A 22,800-nucleotide genomic window follows, 5' to 3' on the forward strand; every position below is an offset into this window, starting at 1 on the left:
TCTTTGTGGACTGAATTTACACATTTTCCTGTTACCAAGTGTGTGTGAGACGTACTGTCTGTGCTCGTGTGATGGGATTTTGTTTTAGAAGTGAAAAGGCATAAAAAGAGAAGGGTTACTATTTTGTGGATTAACAGTTGCTTCATCTGCAGTTTCAGGGTTTTTCTGCCACTTTAAAACATCCATTTAACGTTATACTAAAGTACTGAAGACCTGTCTAGTAATAATGATAATAATTCTCACCTTGTTATGTATCTGTTAGTTCTGTAGCTTCATTACAGTGAGTATTTCTTCTAGTGTTGTCACATCAACATCTGCTCTGAGACAAATAAGACACTTTGGTGCAGTTTAACTTCACTTACTAATTTTATTTCGTGCACTTCCGGCAGCTCCACGGTGAGCTAAATCACAGCTCATCCTGAAGACACACAAGTCTCGAATCCTGATGCAGGAATTTAATGTAGAAGATACTGTCATTATAGCGACAAACCAAATACACAGACTGAAATGGTTAAAGCTGCGGGAGGCAGGATATTTTTGGCATTATTGATTGAACATTTCCATCAAAACCTTCCAGCATAATCTGAAGCAAGCACTTGGAGAGACAGCTACACTGTGATGAGGGAAACTGACCAATCACAGACAGTTCAGCGCCAGAGAGAGAGAGAGAGGGAGAGGCTCATCAGATATGTGTCACTTCAGTGGAAAAGTCCTCATGTCCTCAGGTTTTCTCAGGTCAACTGTTATATGAGAATCTCGTGTGTCTGTGCAAGTCTGGGAGGAGAAGCTCAGGACAGTGCACAACATTAGTGCTGCTTCTTTCACACTAAAAACTAGATTTTTGAACCCAGATTCATGTCTTTCCCCTCTCTCAGTTAATTGCTCTGATTGCTGAAATAAATAAATGAAAAAAATACTGAGCACTGTCCAATGTTCTAAAAAATAAGCCAACATAAATTAAGCAGACGCTAAAGAAATGAGTGCAAACGATCAATAATATTTCTAGAGATCCTGCCGTCTGCAGCTCATGTCTTAAATATCCAGTATTCCCTGGTGCCTCAGAGGCCAGAGCAGCAGAACCTACAGCCTCACAGCACTGACTGTTGCTCCTGGGCTATGTCCATGTTTTTGTGCCGGCTCCGTCTGTGCAGCTTTGTTCTGGCCTTCTGCTGGAGGCTCCGACCCGCCGGTCTGCCCGTCCTCTTCCAGACCCACCAGCTTGCTGCTGACCTCCCACAGCTTGCGAGCCACCTCCTCGTCCAGAGCCTGGGGCGCGGGTTCCTTTTCTGTCATGACATCATAGTAGTGTCCCGTCACGCCCTCCATCTCCTCAGACACGGTCAGGTAAACGCTGGCCTGGGCCCCGAGCTCTGGGCTCTTCACCAGGAGGGAGAAAAACGGGCCTGAACGGCGACAGAGAGGTTTAATGGTGTGACGACTATATTCAATTCATTAATGCTGAGAGCGTGTTATTGTCTGTGCGATATGACTAATGGAGACACTTGTAGCAACATATTGAGGAATTTTGATGATCTTCTCCAGTGTCTGTAAACAATCTGGGTTGTTTATTACCCCAGAGTGCATCATGTAATTACAACTAAACCCTGTGCAGAGTAAAAGAAGCAGTTGCATCATTTTACAGGTTTGTATACATTTTGTAACACTGGCTTTGATTATTTGTGTTTTATATGTATTTATATAGTAATTAACATAATTGCACTTGCATGAAATAATAAATTACAATACATTCCCTTGAAGACAATTCCTCAAACAGTCTTTTTACTTTTACTATTAAGAACATTTTAACACTTTTAAATGACTTTATAGGACTCTCTGTATACGTCATGACACAGTACACGATTAAGTTGTAGTTATAAGGTTGGAACTTTCTGTATGGGAATATTTCATAAGATAAATTTGCCTGGGTATTTTTTAATCGATCAGAATAGAGAGACTGTTATAATGCATATGAATACGGTCTATTGATTCCTCTGAATTCTGAATGTGGGATACTCACCGAGCACAGAGCTCGAGAACTGTGATTGGTGGAGGTTGGTGTACCTCCCAAGCTGCGTGGCAACAACGCCTGGGTGCACAGCGTTCACTGTGACTCCTGTGCCTGTTACACACACACACACACATATAATTGTTTAAAAATACATATGATAAAATGGCCAATTACAAAGAAGAACACGGACGATGCTCCCGCCCACACATGCCCACATATGCAGCATGCAGTCGACTTGCCTTGCAATCGCTTGGCGAGCTCTCTGGTGAACAGAACATTGGCAAGCTTGCTCTGACAATACGCCTGCTTGGTATTAAACTTCTTCTTCTCCCAGTGCAAGTCCTCGAAGTCGATCTCTCCAATGATGTGGGCGAGCGAGGCCAGGTTGATAACTCTGCTGGGGGCGGACTCCTTCAACTTATCCAGTAGAAGGTTTGTCAACAAGAAGTGGCCTAGAGGGAGACTCTCAGAGTCAGGTAGTGATGGAGTAAGTTATAAGAGTAAAAAACAGTCAGTCTTTAAGAACTCACCTAAGTGATTAACTCCAAACTGCATGTCAAAGCCATCCTCTGTCTTCCACGCGGGACATCTCATGATGCCTGCGTTGTTGATCAGCACGTCCACTCTCTGCTCCTCTACAAAACAAAAACACAAACTGTTACCGGCCTTCACGTCACTGTTTCTGTTCCCCATTCTGCACACGATACACATTCTCCTCACCGTGTTTAATCTTCTCCGCGAACTCTCGGATGGATTTCATTGAGGCCAGATCGAGGTGACGGGCGTACACATGAGGATTCAGCGTCTTCCCTCGAATCTCTTTCGCGGCCGCCTCGCACTTCTCCATGTCCCGACATCCCATAATGATCCGCCCCCCTGATGATTTGCGATGGGCAAAAAGGAGTGAGTCATTGTGCGTTATTGTGTGTTATTTTCACATGGACTCAGAGTGACATAGTGTTTTGTGCACACCTCTCTTGGCCAGCTCTCTGGCCGTCTCTTTGCCGATGCCCGTGTTGGCTCCTGTGATAACCACAGTCTTTCCAGGAATGACAGCTTTACTGGTGCACCGTCCTCCAGTCACATGGTTCCTGCAGGTTGAATTACAGGATTTAACTTAATCGAAGTGAAACATCTGGCACAAGAGCTCAGTATCTAATGATTTTTGATGATCTTTTCACTGCAGATATTTGGACAACATTAACGCCAGCGCTCTGTCCAGTTCATGTAAATGGTGACAGTTTGACAGTGTGCCGGCATGCGCTACGACAGTGAGGATATTCAGCAATCATTTAAACCTCAGCTTTCACTGCCATGAAAATGGCCCACATTTTCTCTCTCTTCTCTATCAGTGTCAAATAAAATGATCACACAGCAACTGTGAGAGAATCCTTCCGTCTATAATGGAAACACTGGACAATCCAGCCGGCACCTTCAACACTTTTATCACTGCAGTGATTTGCTGGTGAACAAAGATCACAGGATATCTTTGGGTAGCAGTTACGTTTGGCATCATCCAAAACCATGCCACATCTTTTAAAACACATTTTTACTCTTTGGCTTTCGACCCAGTATGAGACGTTGGTTTTTATCCTTTTTAAATTTTATTGTACGACTTGCTCATTTGTGTTATATTCATATTTTCTACAGTATTTTATTGTTTAATTGTATGTTTGTTTTTAGGTCACACATTTTTATGTTGTATTTGTTTTATTTATCTCTGACGTACAAGCACTTTGTTTCAGCTGTTGTTGCTTATTTATAAATAAAGTTGGATTGCATTGGATTGGACATTCAAATTCACTTGACTGACAGCTTTGTCTCCCTATTCTGATGCAGTCTTAAAGCATGTCTACATGGTTTAGTCGAGTATTTCTATTAACAATCTTTTAAAGAGACGTACCAAAATATTTGGGCCTGTGTGCATCATTAGACTCTGGACTTGACTTTAAGTCAACATAAATGGCTCATGTCTACATAAATCATGTACATTTAAAGAAAAAAACACTAGTACTATTAGATATGAATGGGTGAATAATATAATGTTTATAAATGCTGCATTAGGGAAACACATGTTGTTAGCTAGCTGTGATACAGTTAAACAACCTGATAATACATTAATTCACAAGAAATGAATGTTGCTGGGCACTCGTTGACAACGTTAAACCACTCCTGGACTATATGAAGTGTAGTATTATTCGTATAAACAGTGAATATAATTTAAAACACAAAGCCACTGACCTAAGGTTACACGTTTATTTGCACTCACTTCAGTAAAACGGCGCAGCCAAGCACGGTCCCGAACGCAGACACGGGTAAAATATATTTACTCATGAATGCGGAATAATGTTGACGACTGAAGAAACCATGGAAATGTGTAAAAACTCTCTTTTCTTCACAGATGACAAGAGAGAAAACTCCTGCTCACTCTCTGTTGCACAAGGTGACGCGCGCGTAGTGTTGCCGTCATCAAGTCGTCGAAAAACCCAACGGCATTGTGGGAAATGTAGTCCCACGTTGAAAACTGCTTTTAAACCCCAACACTTTTGTACTTTTTAGTTTAGTTTCTGCGATATTGTCGATATATGGGTCTGTGATTTATATCACAGACCCTCAGGATTCTCAAACTGTGGTACATGTACCACCAGCGGTACTCCAGCTTCCTCTTGTGATACTTGGAGGAACGTCAGAAATGCTGCATAGAAAATGAAACAAATAACAAAAGAATAACAATTAGAGTCACCTTAACTCTCGCTCCATCTTAATGTAATGTCACTACACCAGTGTGTGAAGTATATGTGAGGAAGAGGAGGAACTCGACCTATTTACACCACTGTATTTTAACACTTAATGTGATCATTGTTTTACTTCAAGAGATCAATGTTTTCCCAGGTGGTACCTGATATACAAAGTTTGAGAACCAGATATGGGTCATACATTATAAAAACTGATCTCCCTGAGTGGACTAGGTCTTGGTGGTGGACACGCCCCCTCTCACTGATAACATGGCTGTACCAGCAGGGACAAAGGGAAGCCCGTGATTTATGCCATTTAACAAAGAGGCCACTTAACAAAGGTCAGCCTATAAAACAAGATAACAGCATGTTTGCTGCTTTTTTTCCTCACTGCTGACCATAGAGAGATTTTGGCACACAGGAGTTGTTAATCCATTGCTGCAGTTCAAACGTGTTATTTTGAGACTTGAGGGTTTGAAATCTGTAATCTGTAGACCGGCAGCTCCAGTCATGTCCCTCCAAACTACAGACACTGATTATCTCTTTAGACTTTGGTTACGTTGAGTTACTTTCTTTTTTTCTTTCTTTCTTTCTTTCTTTATACAGATATGTGTTAAACCTCATCTGAATTCTGTCACGCAGTCGAAACTAGATTCTTATGTATTGTTCTTCGAATTTGGACAATTGCACATTTCTGATTTATCTTTGGTTTCAGAAAATACAAATGTTGACATGTACGTCATTTAAATCATATTCCTTTATTTATATCACATGGATTTTCTTTTATTTGAGTCTCATCAGTCAGAGACCCTGACTGAGTCCCTGTGCATTCACTCCTTCACTTCAATGACACTGCAGTTTAAGGAGCAGCTGGGACGGAAAGAAACAGAATGAACTCAAGAGCAGTGGGAAAAAAAAAACAAGGCCACCCTGTTGCAAGAGGAGATGTAAAACTTGAGGTGACATATATAAAAAAAGTGAAAACTAGGACATGAGTGACGTCTGAAAAAGTTAGCCCCCCGCTCTCCTTGTTCACAAGTCAGAGGTTTGTGTCCCTGGAGGGTTTGACCACTGGTGTCCCCGGCTGTCATCTAACAGTGCCTGACCTTCTGCGTGTGATTGATGACAGCTCTGTTCCCACGGTATCCTCCGAGGACACGTGTCGCATCATCGCCTGTTAGTGGAGAAATGTGCCGCGTGACACACCCAGGTGTCTTAGAGGAGCAGGAGATGGAGCCATTTAATATCCACCACTGTCTTCTTTGACAATGATATAAAAAATAACACCCAGCAGGTCAAATCCTTTTGTTTCAGAAGACAGAAGGCTCATATTCCTGGTGCTTTAATTCACCCTGTCATCCATATACTGGGGCTGATGGAATAAAAAAAAAGGCTCAGCTCAGATTTTTCTTCTTGTTTCAGGATGGGAATGCAGCCATGCCCTTGGAATTTTAAGCAGTTTTGTTTAAGCGGTTTCCAAATGACTTCACACAATGGTGATTAAGCCTATCAGCTCCATATTTGTCAGTAATCTCGCGTGGAAATCTCGTGCCTCCCAATGACTTTCATTTCCCTGTGCACAGGAAGTGATTTGTTTTATGTGAAGACTGTTGGCACGTGGCTTAAACATGCACGTTTTGAACTGAAAAACCGGATGTTCTGTTTGACGGGACACATTCTTCTTCTAACTGTGTCGCGGAGGAGAGGGGGTGTTTTGGTGATTACTCAAACGCTACACACAGGAGCTTCAAAGGAGAGAGTTGTAAAATAATTCCCGACCATTAGATGTCACTAATCATCACACGGAATCTTTTAAAAACAGAAATGGCCTCTTCATTCATTCTCTGCTGGTTGACATTATCATGGTCATATCCTGATCTCTCTGTTCATTGAGCTCCACTGGCCACATGCTTATTTTCTCGGTTAGTCTTGAGCATAAAGCAAATGTCAGTGTATTTAAAGTGCTGGTGTATAATATATACGTTCCCACACTAGCCTACAAAGTGCTCCATGCATCTGCTCCAACCCACTCAAATGCTCTCCTAAAGGCTTGTGTTACCTCTCGACTATACCGCGTTCATCAAAGGATTGTGGTCTGCACAAGACAATCCAGACGTGTCGTTCGGCGCCGGTGGAATGACCTACCGAGCGCTACCAGAGCAGGGGCATGCATCCCTGTTTATCTCCAAGAAGCTCTTGAAGACCCAGCTCTTCCAAAAGCATCTTCTGTCCTAACCTTGAATCCACTTCTGCACAGTCCCCTGTTCCTTGAGACGTCTTCTATGTAGCTTACTCCTCTTTGGTAAGTCGCTTTGGATAAATGTAAATGTCTTAAGTTTGAAGAAGCAGAAAGTATCACAAAACAAGCAGGGATCATCGTCATTGGAAAAAAAACATCTACTGCTGAGTGCTCAGTGATGATGATGATGACGCTCTGAGGTTCTCCCTGTCAACTCGGTCCTGCTGTCACACGTGTACAGTAGTTAGTCGCCGCCATGCAGGACGGTGAAGTCATTGAAACTCTGGCCTCGCTGCTGTTACCTCACAGAGAGACAGTTGGCAAAGTCACCGTGCAAAGTACTCGAGGCCATCAGCTGCTGCATTATGCAAAGGAGAGTGGGGGCAGATCATTCTTTGACCTTTCTTTCTAGTGACCGTTGAATCCTGCCTTAATTCTGATGCAACTGGTTTTAACTGCTTTTACATGAACACGAAACCAAAAATCTTCTTTTTAAACCATGAAACTATGTAGTGTACCACCTAGTGGACAAAAAAAGCTACAGTATATCTGTGGGGTCAATGTTGGGGTACGATGAATGTGTGTATGGGGGTGTAACATAATATGATTTGACTAAATTTAACAAACAACATAAATTTCAATGAACGTAATGATCAGTGAGTAACGAGGGGAAGCGTGTGAGATATGTAACTACAGTTTAAAATGGGTGCTGCCATTCCAGGAACCTTGAGGAACCTTGAGGAACCTTGAGGAACCTTGAGGAACCAGTCCCTCAAGAGCTGAAACTCAAATGTCATGGGGGGCCAATGAGGGTCCAGTCAGGTCATGAGGGGGTCGGTCTGCGTCATGATAACGCAATAAAATACAGAATTTCAAAGTAAAAGTGTTTATTATGATGATATGAACGATGCATAGTTCACAGTAAAAAAAACAAAAAAAAACATTTATAAAGTTGGCGTATAGACTCCTGCTGTTGAAGTGAATTAAAGACACTTTCCCATCCATCTCAATGCACTCGGTGAATTGATCTTCAGTGTAGTACTGGCCATACCTTAGTTGTTGTATTTCTCCAGTTGGTCCTCGCTCCCGATTTGCATTATTTTGACTTCTTCTGGTGTAGATCCATTTGTTTGAATGTAGATTCTGCAGTTTGCCGTCCAGGTGAGTTGGATCTTGCCTCCTTTCTTCAGCTGATGTGCTTTTCTGGCGATGTCAGCATTGTTTTTGGTGAGATTCTCGTTGACGTGTTCTCTTCCTGGAGTTTTTTGACTTCCATTGTCACTCCCTCCAACTTCTCCCTGAATTCGGCCATGTTTTCCTTCATCTCAGCTCTCATCGCCTCCACTCCTTCGTTCATAGTTTCCAGTATTTCCAGCTTTAGTTTTCACCATTTTCTTCTCACTTGTTTTTCGCTCCTTTTCTCCTTTTCTCCTCTTGGTCCACTTTTCCTGTAGTGCAAGTTGTAGTGCAGTTGTCTCAAGGTCAGTGACCTTCCTCACACACTCTGTGGAACTGTGACTTGTACGGACTGCACCATGGTATTGTTATGACTCCATACATTTCTTACATGTTAAGTACATTGAGCCTCACAGTATTGATGCCTCATCCACACTGGAGGAGGAGGAGGAGGAGTTCATTCTCCCTGTGGCACTGTGACGGACAACCTGTCTTCAAACCTGAGCTGTCATTTCAGGCAGACTGGATGAAGCCAGGAAAGTTTAAAAAGCATGAATCGAAAGTGTTTTGTGTTTGGATGACGTGGTCACGCGCACAGCGTCCCGGCGCTAGGACCTGGGACACGTGAGCGTATTCGCTCGCCAGAGGGTGGAGACGGTGAACAATGAAGTGGCTGACTGCTGAGACCAGTGCACCCCCCACCCACTAACCCACCACCATCACCTCCATCCCGGCTCTCTCACACAGAGTCCAGCTGGACCGACGGACCAAACCGACTGAGCGCGCACAGAGACTGCAGGACGCAGAGGGGACATGTGGTGTCATGGAGCTTTGCTGTGGATGTGAATGAATGAATGGGCTCGTCTCAGTGTGTGTGTGAGTGAGTGAGTGAGTGTGGTGCTGAAGTGGGTCATGCGGACCGCTGGAGGAGCAGCGAGAGATAAACACGCATGCTCCTCCCGCTGTTTGGCAGGTTGAGCTGGTGGAGGAGGGATTCCTGCCTGTGCCCGTGCCTGCGTCCTCGCCCCAGCCTCCAGCATCAGATGATGCTTCTCATTTAATCCTCCTCCAAAGAAAGTCACAAACTGCGGAGCGCCCTCCAAAAACAAACGCTTCTCCATGCAGGGGTTTTCCTCACCTATGAATCAGTGAGCTTTTCTTTTCTGTTTTTGGAAGGACCCGAGCTGTTTTCCCTCAGCAGCAGCAGCAGCAGCAGCAGCTCATCATCATCATCATTATTATTATTATTATTATTATTAAACTACCTTCAAACGCAGAGAGACAACATCCAGCAGTTTCCCCTGCTGCAGACCGTTTAGAGCTCCGTGCTGAGCCGCGCGCAGAGGCTCTGCTGCACCGAGCGGATGCAGGACCATGGAGGAGAGAGACAGGTCGCCAGCAGGTGAGCGAGGAACACTTTTGATTCATCCTGGGGTTAAAGTGAAACCGGGTCAGATGTGAGATCCTGTTAAAATTAAATAACAATAAACATCTGACGCCTCCTGAGTAGGGTTGGGCAATCATTCAGTAACATTATGTGTCCCAATATAACTTGAACCCTGTTTATTGTAACAAGACGTGACATCTGTGTGGATATAATATGTGGATTCACCTGTAGTTAATACGTGAATTGAACAAAAACACAATTTCTCTGAAAAGCACAAAGCAAAAATCTGTGTTTTTGTGCCACCACGTCATCCAACCCTTCAAATATGATCTGTCCAAACTACAACCCACTCTCAGTGAAGGCTGAAGCAACTCAAGCTTTCATTATCCACACACTGCATTCAACTGCATGTATGTTCACATTTTCACAGAACCATAATCTCACAGTGATCAGAGGCCGTGGCTGTGTTCAATAAGTAAAGACATTCAACAGTCAAGTGTAAACACTGGGACAGTTGTGTGGTCTTTTACGTCTGCTAATTATGCTAATGAAGTCTTCAGATTTGAATTGTTCAGCATAAACATTCATTCATTTTACAATAAAAAAACCAAAAAACATCAGTGAAAACAGTTTACTTTTCTAATTCAGCCCTTTGCTGAGGGCATCTGGGGCATTCCACCTTTAATGGACCCTTAATAATGTGTCTGGGGCAAACAGGTGATATCTCATCAATAATGCGGGGCCGTTTATCTCATGCATTTAAACGAGCAGCTGATTTCAATGGAGCACGAACCCCGTCTGTAAAAGCAAGCAAATCCTGGGCGGCTGCTAATGGACTCCAAGGGAAATACAGCAGCAGCAGCACAACACACACACACACACGCACACACGCACACACGCGCACACACAAACATTCTATTTGTGGAAAGAAGCAAAAGTGGATCTCTGTCTTGACAGCACTGTGTTTCTTCAAAGGGAAGTCAGTGCTTTGTGCTGCAGAAATAAAATGAACACTGATCACTGTTTATTGTGACAGTGCTTCTGACAAATTCTAGTTCCCAATTAATAATAACGTCTGACAATACACGAGCAGTTATTATAACGTCCATATGAACTGACACTGCTCAGACAAACGGCCCAGAGAGCTGGAATGACAACGTCTGTTACAGATAAAAACAGCTGCGGTACGAAGGTTTAATGGGAACCACTCCAACAGCTGGTACGCCGACGCCAACTAAGCCCGTCTTTGGTTACACAAAGTGACATCACTGTACTACACTACACTACACTGCACACAGTGTGACAGTAGTGAGCTCATGCAGGGAAAACAAGGGGGGGGGGAACGGGCTCAGCAGCCCGGAGTTGGGGCATAATTAAAGAAAACGAACATCGTCAATTAGGACACAAGGAGGACAGAAAAGCATGATTCCCGCTGCGTGAAACGTAAAGAAATGACTCGTGTGCCCACAGATTACGTGCTAATCTGTCATCATCTCAGCAGGGAGAACAGCATCTTAATGGCACCTCGATCACTCAGTTTGTGGTAGTGCTGCCTTCATGTACAGTACAGGATAGTGAGTCTGCACAAATGTCTATTGTGTGTTGAGTTTTCCAAATACAGTGTCACTTTTTCTTAATAATTATTAGGACCCGAAACGGCTCCTGGCATGAACTTGTGCGAGGAACCAATCGTTATCCTTCAGATTATTATTATATCCGTGGCTTTGCGGCCATTTTTGAGGCGGTTCACCTGCATAAAAACTCTTGAAACTTGGCATATACGTCAGGTCTGGCGAAAATGCCGGACTCGTGCGTTGCTCAAGGGCTGAAGGTAAAAACAGAGGCAAACTTGAGTTCCACCGAATTTCCCCAAACTTGGTGGTAAGATGTTCTAGACCAAGACGAACAAAAGAGTCGACCGTAACCATGGCCTCAACTCAACAGGGAGTCGGCCATTTTGAATTTTGCCGTCAATATTTGGCGATTTGCACCCTAGCGTAAATGAGCTAAAAGTTGTCGAAAGGTTTTTTCGGATTCTAAAGTGAGGTCAGGGCTAGTTTTATTTTAGCTTGTCTGTGGTTCAAATCTTTCACTTGGTCTTGCAATAATGGCTAAATATCTTTTTTGTTGCAGCAGAGAGAGAGAGAGAGAGAGAGAGAGAGAGAGAGGGCGGGGGGGGTGTAGGGCAATCAACATTAGTGCACTGATTGTAGTCAGAGGCAATTGTGTATATGAGCAGAAGCACAAATCACCATATACTGTTACCATGCCTGATGTGGGGGGATGAAATGGAAAGAAAAGAGCAAAAAAAAAGAGGAAGTAATGTCCCCTTTAGCACTGATGTTACATCACTTAACCACGCCCCCATTTAGACCCCATTTCACTGAGCCGATATTAGAGTCAACACTTCCCCATGTAATTGACTTGAAAGGGATGCAGTCTTGAGTATGTGGTACAAATGGAGGGGATTTCTTCATCGTTATAGAGTCTTGTTGGATTTCCTCAATCCACTTGATGCTTAACATTAACCTCAATTCAAATCTTAGCCCTAAACTGTAACCACTTCCTTTAGAAAGGAGGTTCCTGCCTCACCAGGACCAGGTTTTGGTCCACAAGTCACTTTTGTTTATGCCAGAAAAGGTCCCCGAGTAGGTACTAAATACAAGTGTGCACACACACACATGCACACACTATCGGAACTTGAGATTATTGGATTGTGTCAGAGAGAGAGAAGGGTAAGGTACAGTGTGTTCCCTTGGTAGCTGATTGAAATGCTATTTCAGAGCTGAACGATTTCTATAGGATGGCGATGCAATTGATTATGTTCAAAGCCCTGTTATTAAACAAAGATATTGATGTTTTTCTTATGTTTGTACAGTATGTTTTCAAATGTCCTTGTCGTACTAATCCCCGCTCTTATCCCGTCGTTCTTTGAATCCATTCGACCTTCGCTGTCAGGTCGGGTTGGCAGCGTTTTCACCGACACACCTTTTAAGAATGACACGAGCTCCATGTGAAATAAAAGTGGAGGGAGAGTGGGATGGTGAGAGGAGTGGAGTGCAGTGGAGAGACAGGTCTGCGATGGGTCACACAGCAGGGATGTGGGCACCCGCGCGCCGGTGTGAGCGGGTGATCTGCTGGCTCGCCTCTCACAGCACAGCGGGAGCTCCTTTCAGCCGCGTGCTGAGGTGATGCACTAAACCCACTGACCCTGATGTTCCGTGCTGCTGAGGAAGGTCATTTTTAAGGAACAGCGTGTCCTCAATGCAAATGTATTCATTCATCTTCTGCCCCTTTATCCTCCACAAGAGGGTCACCTATGGTCAATTTAGAAAAAGGGGCGTCAAACTCAAATGACCTGAGGGCCAATGAGCGTCTAGCTTGACCCTTAGCCTAGAAGAAAGGTTGGTAAAAAAACAACAACAAACAATACGAGCTTAAAATCTTAGCACAATATTCCATCTTGATATCACAATTAAGATATTCATGATGACATTGTTTTGACATGGGATCATGTGTTAGCTGTATAAAAAAAACTTAATTTATCATGCAATAATAAATCTATTCATATCAAAAACAGAGAAATAAATATAAAATTTAGTTAAATCATTTCATGGACGACTGTGTAATTAAAACACCAAATAAGCTTATGCACAGTATACCGTATGTAATTGAGTTTGACACCTCTGGTTTAGAGCATCCAATTTCCCCAAATCCTGCAATTTCCCCAAAATCTGCATGTTTTTGGACTGTGGCAGGAAACCAGAGAGAATGCACACACACACACACACACACACAGGGAGAACATCCACACTCCTTGTTCTGACCAGGTTGCAAACCCGGGTCTTCTCGCTGCAAAAGCATGAGCGCTAACCACTACACCAAGCGTGTGGCCTGAGTCTCAAAGTCAGTTTCCACCAGTCAGAACGTACTGGCCTGGTTTTTGCCGTTTTTCTCGCTTCTTCTTCTATTTCCAGGACAAAGCCCAGGGGTGGGAACTGGTGCAGCATGCATCGAGGCCTCAGATCAGCTGGTGTATAAATGTAATAGTAAATCAACCACCAATCACATTAATCTGACTTTGAGGAATAGGGTTAAGTAGTCAGACTAAAACTGGGGCCGCACTTTTGCTTTTGCAGCAACAAGAGATGTGTGTATGGGTTTTCTCTGGTTTACTCCCACAGTGCAAAAATGGGCCTAATCCCCCATGCAGATTTGGGGATTAGGCAAAGTGGACACTCTAAATTGGCCGCAAGAGTGAGAGTGGATGGTCATTTGTCTCTATGTGGCCCTGTGATGGACTGGCGACGCCAGCGCCCCCCTGTGACCCTCATGTAGAGGATCAAGTGGTAGAAGATGGTAAACACACTGACTGAAACAACAACGACAGACAGAAAATACTTTACTTTTCTCTTTCTATTTACGTTATATTAGATGATTTACTACTTAAAGTTGTTGATGAAGAAGAAGAAGTGTTCTCTCTGGGTACTCTGGCGTCCTCCTGCAGTCCAAAAATTGGTGATTAGATCAATTGGACACTTGAAATTGACTGTAGGTGTGAATGTGAGAGCAGATGCTGACGTATTCACCGTGTTCCCCGCCTTTTGCCCCTATATCAGCTGGGATTGGCTATAGCCCCCCTCCCCCGCGCCCCCGCCCGCCCCCCGGCACTCTTCATGTGGAGGATAAAGCGTTAGAAAATGAGTGAGTGGGCATTTTGACAGTAAATTGGACACAGGAGATCAGTCTTCATCCGTAATGACTCTTCTGCCGAGAGCAAGGCATCCAGTCCATTAGTATTAGAGACGTGAGGCAGGTTCAGCCATCTATTCATTTCTTTCATTAGCCCCTTGTTTCCATTTTTAGTGACAGTCGAGTGGAAAGCAGGAAGTGAAGAGGACAAACATCTCTTCTGTTTAGCCTCACCTTCATGAAAGTAACTTTATATATAATATATATAATAAAAGGCAGTCATTTCAAGTCACTGCTATTGGAGCACAAAGTTTGCAGAGAAAGAACCAAAAGCTCAGCTGTTGTCTCACCCTTGCATTATATTATAAAACGTCCCATATTTTGTGGTAAATATTGAACTGCAACATTTGTTCATTTATTTTAAAACTCAAATTACACTTGAAATATCTCAATCAGACAGATTTCCGCCTTAGATTAGCACAAATTAGCAGGGAAATAGAGGATGACGGGAGAGTCGTTAACGAAATGACTACGAGGGGAAATTGAAATTCTAATGTGATGATAGGTTGTTTGGAAATGATCGTTTAGGAACAAGGACACGTGACACGAGACAAGTGAAAATGTTCATGCAGGGCGAATCCTTACCTAGTGCATGGCTGTTCATAGTTAAGATATTTCATTCTGCAGCGACTGGCGCTGCCTTTCCTACAGAACCGAGCGGTTAGTAGACACTCTGAGCTTCACTCACCTCCCAAGCTCTCAGGCTATAGGAGGCAACATGGTCAGAGGACGCCCGAGGCTGTGTCAGGAGCACGAGATGCCAGTGGCATCACACGCTTCGACCCTGTTCTCAAGTCCACCTTAAATGTTTTATAGAAGAGAAGGTCAAATAGTTTTGCAGTTTAATCTCGTGCAGCGGGACGCTTGTTAAAGGCTTCTGAATTTTTAATTAAATGTCAGTAGACTTTCCGTCGCAATTAAGAATGGAATTCACAAATGTTGATGTTCTAGAGTCAGTGGGGGTTTGTGGTGTTGATGCACTACAGAGGGCATTTGGACCGTTCATAGATTCATGCGTACAATTTCAATAAATAAATAGACAATGTAATGTGAATATAGGTGACAGGAAACACATGCTTCTAACAAGTGAGAACATGAGTTATTAATTACAGATACAAAAAGAAATTCATTGTCTCTTAAAAAACATATATATTAGTTCATGAATAAATTCAAATATGTATATCCGAGCCTTTTATAAACATTTATGAAGGTTGTCTAGACCAAAACTGCTCGACCATCACGATAATAAGTGTGAAAATGAACTCACACAGGGTTAAAAAAACATTTCAGCTAGCATGAATCAGCTAGCTCATTGTCTGCTAGTTCTCGTTCCTTTAAAATCTTTGGAGAAACACGTTAATATCAACGGCAACCCGAGTTAAATGTAGACATGGACCAGCGTCAGCTTCGAGCTGCTCACTTTCTGAGTAAATATCTAGCAGGTTTGTCCTAACACGGACATCTCGTCCTCGTCTTAATGCCCGTAGCTAAGTTTAACTATAAAAAACGATCTCAGAGTCACACAAAAGTCATGTTAAACAGTGAGTCATTAGGCCACCAATGTAAAACTTACTTCAGAGCGAAGATTTCACTGTTGTTTCACTGTTGCTGTTCATTCTTCTTCCTCTCCCAGTAATGTGGATTACTAGCGCCAACTACTGTACGGAGGATTCAAAATGCAACAAGACGTGCGGTGCCGTGACATGTCAATCAACTGGGGTGGCCATTCAGATTTTTTGGGGGGCGGGCACCTCCCCTCTAGCTCCGCCTCTGTCTGTAAATGACACTGGCACTTAGGGTAGGGTTAAAAATCTGGATCTGTGAAGTGTGTTCCAAAGTCAACTGTGTCATTAGCATGCCTGAGAGGACGGGTGGACTATGAAGAATCAGTCTGACATGAGGGTCTCCAGAGGTGACCCCCACACACACACACACACACACACACAGAACTTGGTCTCCACACCTCGGAGTCCTGAAGCTCTACTCTCCTACTGCAGCTTGTGGTTCAACCACGAGTGACGGGTTTTAGCTCGGCCTGATTGTCACTGACAGACGCATAGAGGACCTTTTTTCTCTCTCTCTGTCTGTGCTTGTCAAATGTTTAGTCACCAAAACCAGAAGCAGAGACTTGGTTTGGACAGAGTCCAGCTTTTGTTTGTTGGACTTGCCTCGGGCTGCACAGTGGGCACGCTCTGCATGAGTAGGAGCTCCAGGAGTCATCATCACTTATATAACTCTCTTTATGTTTAGGATAAAAATCATGATGAGTACATGATGTGATACACGGGCTCTCTTTCTATTTGCAGTGTTTATTTTTTTAAATCCGACCAAAAAGAAACACGGAGCCAAGAACACAAGGCTGCAAATGGCTGCATCCTATTTTCGTTTTTTTACTGTCTAACAGCTATATTTATCTCACTCTTCCCACAAGATAGCTGAGGAACTTTCAGCGCCTTCACACCGTCGGAAACAAATTGTCCTCTTCCACGTCTTCAGCGGCCGTACGTTATCTTCATACATTATCTATGTGAAATCAAGTCAACGCAGACCTTATTTAAAAACCTGTGTTTCCCGGAAACTGAAGACGGGAGCAGGAGCGGTTGAATGATACATGACAAAGGCCATCAGCCGAATTGTTTTTGCTGATTTGATGCTTATTAGTTTGTGAGGCTGTGCGTGCTGTGCATGATTGGATGATTACATTAGATTTTGTGTGTGTGTGTGTGTGTGTGGTGGAGGAGGAGGAACTGAATGGAGAGCGAGACAATGGTTGCGATCATTAGTGTGATACGCATCATTTCATTAAAACGGCTATTTTGTTCAACCCATGCAGTGTGTTGTTTTTAACGGCACCCATCATTAGCTCAAACAGTGTAACAGGCAACAGTACATTTAGTGTAACTACAGTCAAAATGTATGTTTTTTGACCCATTTCTAAACATATGCTGTCGAAATTCATCAATTTCAGCAATATCTACTTTTTCTTTCCTTATTTGTTTACAGTTACAACATATTAAAAGTTTAGCATGTGGAGGCGTGGCATTCTAACATTTTGGATGTTTTTAAATCTCTTCTTAAAACTCACCCCTTTTTGTTGTGCTTTTGACACTATTTAAGTCTGTTTTTGTTTTGTCTTATTTTATTTGATCTGTTTATATTATGCTTTTTATCCACATTTCTTTTTTCAAGTCCTTTAATTTATTTTTGTTGTTTTAGATGCATGTTATCACCTCTTGTGCGCTGTTATGCCTTTTATGTATTCTGTGTTTTATTTATTCTTCACTGTGTTCACTGTGGTTGTTTTAAAGGGCTTTACAACATATTAACCCGAAGTGCTGTTGCCCATTTTCTCTAGAATTACTTTCAATATCTGGCAGTTATTTACAATTTACTGCAAAAGAGGGTATTAACAATTTAAAATGGCGAAAAACAAACTATTTTATTTAGAAAGTAAAGTCCAAAAATGGAAACGACAGTATGTACAGGTGTTTTTCCAACTGTCTCCTCTGAAAGACGCTGATTCTCCGGTTCCCTGCAACGGCGTGACCGTTATGTTACCGTAATAACCACATGTCGGTTTTAACGTGCAACTTCTCAGCATTCACAAACCATTTGAATTTTTCCAGTAGCACAAACCGTCGCGTAGTTACAGTAACGCAAACGTGTCTTCTGCGATACGCTCGGTGTTAAAGGGTTAAAAGGTCACAGTTGAGAATTTGGAGGTGAAACAACATTTTGAAATGAAGTTTCTGCCTAAAATGGGAAATGACTTCACTGACAACCTTTATTCACACATTGCAATACAGTGTGTTCTGTAAAACAGTAATATATACAGGTGCCTTACCGGCATGTGTGCACCTGTAACTGTCAGCCCCTTTCATTTGTTCCCATTTGCCGCTCCTTCAACCTCATTGTATTGATTTCCCCATCGCTGCCTGCCAGTAAGTGCAGTCTGAGACCATAACACTGGCCAGAGTGATCTACAGGGACAGCAGGAAGTCCAATACATTTACTGAAAGCATTCCCTCCTTGTTGACGCCGTACCTGAATTGATTGTATGGAAATGAAGGTCTTTTAAAGCTTTTTCCTGATTTAGCCGAGGACTCCAGCTCCAGACAACAAAATATGGACGCACGCCAACAAACATAAAGACACTGAGGAGCATAAACAAGTTCCTGCCATAAATTTATATCACCTGCTATCATCGCAAGCGGAATAAAAACCTCCTCTGTTCTTCAGTCTGCCCCACAGTGTCAAGGCGAGCCTGTCTCTTTCTCCGTCGGGGCCGGGACGGGTGAGCAGCGGCGGCGGCGGCTCGCCGATATCCAAGATGGACTACTGCGGCAGCGGGGTGCCCGTGGAGGACATGCAGGCCCTGGCCATCACGTCTCTGTCGGCGTCAGATGTAGCTAAGCAGTACGAGCACATCCGCGAGCTTGGGAAGGGCACGTACGGCAAGGTGGACCTGGTAGCTCACAGAACCCAGGGTGACAAGTTCATTTTCTTCTGTTCCAGCTTCATGTCCTCACTGCATAGATCGATGTTTTGATAAGAATAGGTTGAAAGACGTGTGTCACAGTCTGCTCTAATACAGTTTGTGTAATGGCTGGTTCTACGTAGAATAGTAGTACTGTAGTATTTCTGAAAAAGTGTGCGTTTCCCCTACATTGACAAATATCTTCGTTCTTTTCTTTGTTACGTGTCCACCAGTGACACGCGGTCCTGTTAGCGTAACTGTTAGCAAAGATGGCGGACAGTGTTTACATTCTGGGAATGAGGTCCGTCCCCCTACGAGTGGGTGTAAAGAGTGCGGCACCAGCGTTGCAGTTTCAAGCCTCACATCAAGTGTCACTGGTGGACACGTAACTCAGAAAACAATAGAGATTCAGGGGAAAGTGAGTTTGGGAAGCACAATATTTCAAAAATACTTCCCCTTATCTAGTAACACAAAGCTTAATGCAAAGAGGTGAAGGGTTACCTTTAATTGTTTATAATGGTAGATAAAAAAGTGTTATTGAGCCACCCTGACTTTAATTTAAAGGGTATTTTTTTTCCCACTTGGTCAAATGAAGAATAAACTTCAAATCATTAGGATGCTGCTGTGTTTGTTTAATTCACATTCTATGAGGAGTCAGTTTTTTTCTGTAATTTTTAAAACATTTTCAGATTTTCTTTGAAATAAATTACTTTTTGTTTTTAGTTTTTTTTTCAATCCCAACTTCCTCTGTTGATCGAATAACACATTCATCTTTGGAAATTAATTAAAAAAACTGTATATTTTTGGCTGAAAAGTTTGGTTCTGAGTATCCACACTGGGCCCAGCATGATAACGATAACAGATTAAGTTCACATCAGCATGTAATAACGTCTAAAGTCAGAAATGAATTTTGTTTTGGCTGCTGTCTGAAAGCATTTTAACGATGCAGCGCGCGGTGCAGGGGGAGGTTGAGAGGGCATTACGAGTGCTATGTGCACAATAAAGAGCCTCTGTGCTCCATAATCAAGAGCAGCTGTTTGCACATGTGTGTAACGTTTATATGAATGAACCTAACACCTCTTATAAAGACAGGTGTTTTTGAAATGGCTTCCAAATCCTCTTAAAATCCTCTTTTTACGTGCCAACACTGTCATAGGATTAGATGTGTCGTATAATAATGAATGTATTGCACAGCCTTAATCCGCGCATGTGTTTGTATTTGATTTTTTCGCAGGCACCAAAATGGCGCTAAAGTTTGTTACCAAGAACAAGACGAAGCTCAAGAGCTTCCTGCGGGAGTACAGTCTAACAGGCTCACTTAGCTGCAGCCCTTTCATCATCAAAGTCCTGGACGTGCTTTTCGAGACCGAGGACAGCTACGTGTTTGGACAGGAATATGCACCCGCCGGGGACCTCTTTGACATCATCCCCCCACAGGTAACACTATCATCCCTCCTCCCCGTCCACCAATCGCCGTCCTCGCGCAGCCGCCGCCGCTCCAATCGCTCGTCTCTGCACTGACACGGCGGTTTTAACAAGCTCTCCTGGGGATCGGAGTCCGTGTCCTCGCTCCGGTTTTCCCTCAGCGCAGAGCTCAGATTCTTTTACTTTGGTGCTCCTCCGGTTGATGCTGCTGCGGGTGCCAGACTTCAAGGCTCTTTTAAAGACTCATTAAAAATGGTGTCAGCCAAAGTCAAAACTGAGAGTCCTCTTCTTCTGAGCAGAACTTTTCTTCGTAACCTTCACTTGTTGTTGTGACTGTAGCACAGATCTCACCTCATATGCTCTCTGTTCTGTTAAGGCTGCAAATCATTCAAATGTAAATGTCTGTGCTCCTCTCTCAGGTGGGCCTGCCAGAGGAAATGGTCAAACGCTGCATGCAACAACTGGGCTTGGCGCTGGACTTCATGCACAGTAAGAACCTGGTGCACCGGGACGTCAAGCCTGAAAACGTGCTCCTCTTTGACCGCGAGTGCCGTCGCATCAAGCTGGCAGACTTTGGCATGACGCGGCGGGTGGGTTGCCGCGTGAAAAGAGTGAGTGGTACCATTCCCTACACGGCGCCCGAGGTGTGCCGCGCCAGTCGCTCGGAGGGTTTCCTCGTGACCACCAGTCTGGATGTGTGGGCGTTCGGCGTGCTGGTCTTTTGTATGCTGACGGGGAATTTCCCCTGGGAAGCGGCTCTGGCTGCCGATGCCTTTTACGAGGAGTTCCGGCGCTGGCAGAAAGCAGGTTGTCCCGTGGGAACGTACCCGTCTCAGTGGCGCCGCTTCACTGACGACGCCCTGCGTATGTTCCAGCGGCTGCTCGCCGCCGAGCCGGACAAGCGCTGCGGGGTCAAGGACGTCTTCTGCTTTGTCAAGTACGAGCTGGTGAGCGAGCTCAGGCGCAGAGCCTCCTGCCGAGCCAAGAGAGGCGAGAGGTCAAGCTCAGGGGTTTGCACCGGCAGCTGCACTTCCTCCTCGTCCTCCACGGCGTCACGTTCCTCCCACCGACACGCCGAGCCCTCCACCCCTCCGGGGACGACCTGCCTGCGCCCGGCGCCGCTCAAACGCAGCGTCCTCTCTGACCCGTTGTCTCCCAGAGAGGAGCCCGGACAGCACCAGTCGCCGGGCCGAGACAAGAGCAAAAGCCAGATGGTGATGGCAACCGCCATCGAGATCTGCGTTTAGCGTTGGAGACTCAAACTGTCAACGAGGCGTCAACGAGACTCCGGTGATATACTTTCACGATGAAAGATAAGCTCAGGATCACATCCATCGCTGTGAAGATGGGACACCGTCAGTCAGCGGTGAACACTGACAGCTCATCAAACCGCAGAGGTTTCCATCAGTGACCAAAGACTCTTCCTAAGCCGCGAAGCCGCGCAGGCAGCACTTCACAAACTTGGCCGACGATACTCGCCTCTGTCGCCCGGACTCTTGCTGTGGTGCTGCTAATGATTCTACAGTTAGACGCGCCATGAAAACGGATTGTCTTTTCTCACCCGTCGATCAATCAATGTCTCTTTGCTTTAGCGCTAATTCATCGTGCATTCAAAGCTCCAACGAGGCCAAAACGCCATTATCATCGGGGCGGTGCTGTCCCGCGAGGAGCTCGGGCGATTTAAGAGACGACTTTACATTCCTTTACCATTTTCCTCTGACTTCCTGCCAATCTCTGATGCTTCGAGTTTTTCAAAAACAAGAAAAAAAAAGACAGACAACGAAGGTTTTAATGTAGCAGAGTTTGTATGAGATGTCTTTTCATTTGAGTGTCATGAGAGGCATCACCTCAGGACACGTCCGTGGCTCAGTGAACTTTGAACTTGCTCTCGGTGAGATTCCTCTCCAGTAGAATACAGGGACTGTACATTTTCTGAATGCAAAGGGTGACGTGATGGAGTAGAGATTATTATTGTTTTCTTTTCTATCTGCTGTGTGTGTGTGTGTGTGTGTTTCAAACATGAAAGCACAAGATCTTTTGTAAACGGAGGAGAAATCTTTAAATGTACATTGTTAAACATTTTATATAGAAGTGCACCGTAATATCAGGTAGTTCATCTATATGTAGCTGTACTAATTTTCTATGACACGAGGGGGAAAAGGGGGGATTTTAATGGGTTTACATGTACTGCCGCACTGTATGTAGCAAAACAAACAAACAAAACCATAAGAGAATGTACAGTTTATCACGTATTTGATCTGAAGCCTGTCACGGTGACACGGTAGCAGCTGCTGCTGGATCCGGACACGAGAGACAAATTGGTTGATAAAAGTGACTCATTTTCATTTCCCTCTCATTATAAGCCTAACGAGGGCCACATCCATGTTGTTGTTGTTGCTGTTGTTATTGTGCTTCCGCGTTGTCAGTGTGAGGACAGCCGCTCTGTGTCAGTGCTCAACATCCTAAACATTCATTCTCCAGCGTCACAAAAAGCTGTTTCTACACACTTTCCTTTCATTTCATTTGTCTGTCTCCTGTATCCTGACCACTACGAAGCATCTTTAAAAAGCACAGTGTTCAGTGTGAACGACTCGACGCATG

At 44.0% G+C, this 22,800-nt stretch overlaps 2 protein-coding genes across 2 annotated transcripts; one reads left to right on the plus strand and one right to left on the minus strand.

Annotated features, from left to right (window-relative positions):
- Positions 1-347: 347 nt before the first annotated feature.
- On the minus strand, positions 348-4,470 carry LOC122759316 (retinol dehydrogenase 13-like). The gene is made up of 7 exons (XM_044014099.1): positions 4,278-4,470; positions 2,981-3,099; positions 2,729-2,884; positions 2,539-2,643; positions 2,248-2,460; positions 2,018-2,119; positions 348-1,403 (listed from the first exon to the last, which is right to left on the minus strand). Exons 1-7 carry the CDS (start codon positions 4,340-4,342, stop codon positions 1,081-1,083), a joined length of 1,083 nt encoding a protein of 360 aa, XP_043870034.1. The 5' UTR covers positions 4,343-4,470; the 3' UTR covers positions 348-1,080.
- Positions 4,471-8,823: 4,353 nt separating this feature from the next.
- Positions 8,824-22,369, plus strand: sbk1 (SH3 domain binding kinase 1). The gene is made up of 5 exons (XM_044014098.1): positions 8,824-9,306; positions 9,436-9,560; positions 18,537-18,784; positions 20,009-20,211; positions 20,619-22,369. The coding sequence occupies exons 2-5, from the start codon at positions 9,523-9,525 to the stop codon at positions 21,444-21,446; spliced, it is 1,317 nt and encodes a 438-aa protein (XP_043870033.1). The 5' UTR covers positions 8,824-9,306; positions 9,436-9,522; the 3' UTR covers positions 21,447-22,369.
- Positions 22,370-22,800: the final 431 nt, after the last annotated feature.

The sequence above is a fragment of the Solea senegalensis genome, linkage group LG18 (genome assembly GCF_019176455.1).
Source record: "Solea senegalensis isolate Sse05_10M linkage group LG18, IFAPA_SoseM_1, whole genome shotgun sequence".
Classification (NCBI taxonomy): Eukaryota; Metazoa; Chordata; class Actinopteri; order Pleuronectiformes; family Soleidae; genus Solea; species Solea senegalensis.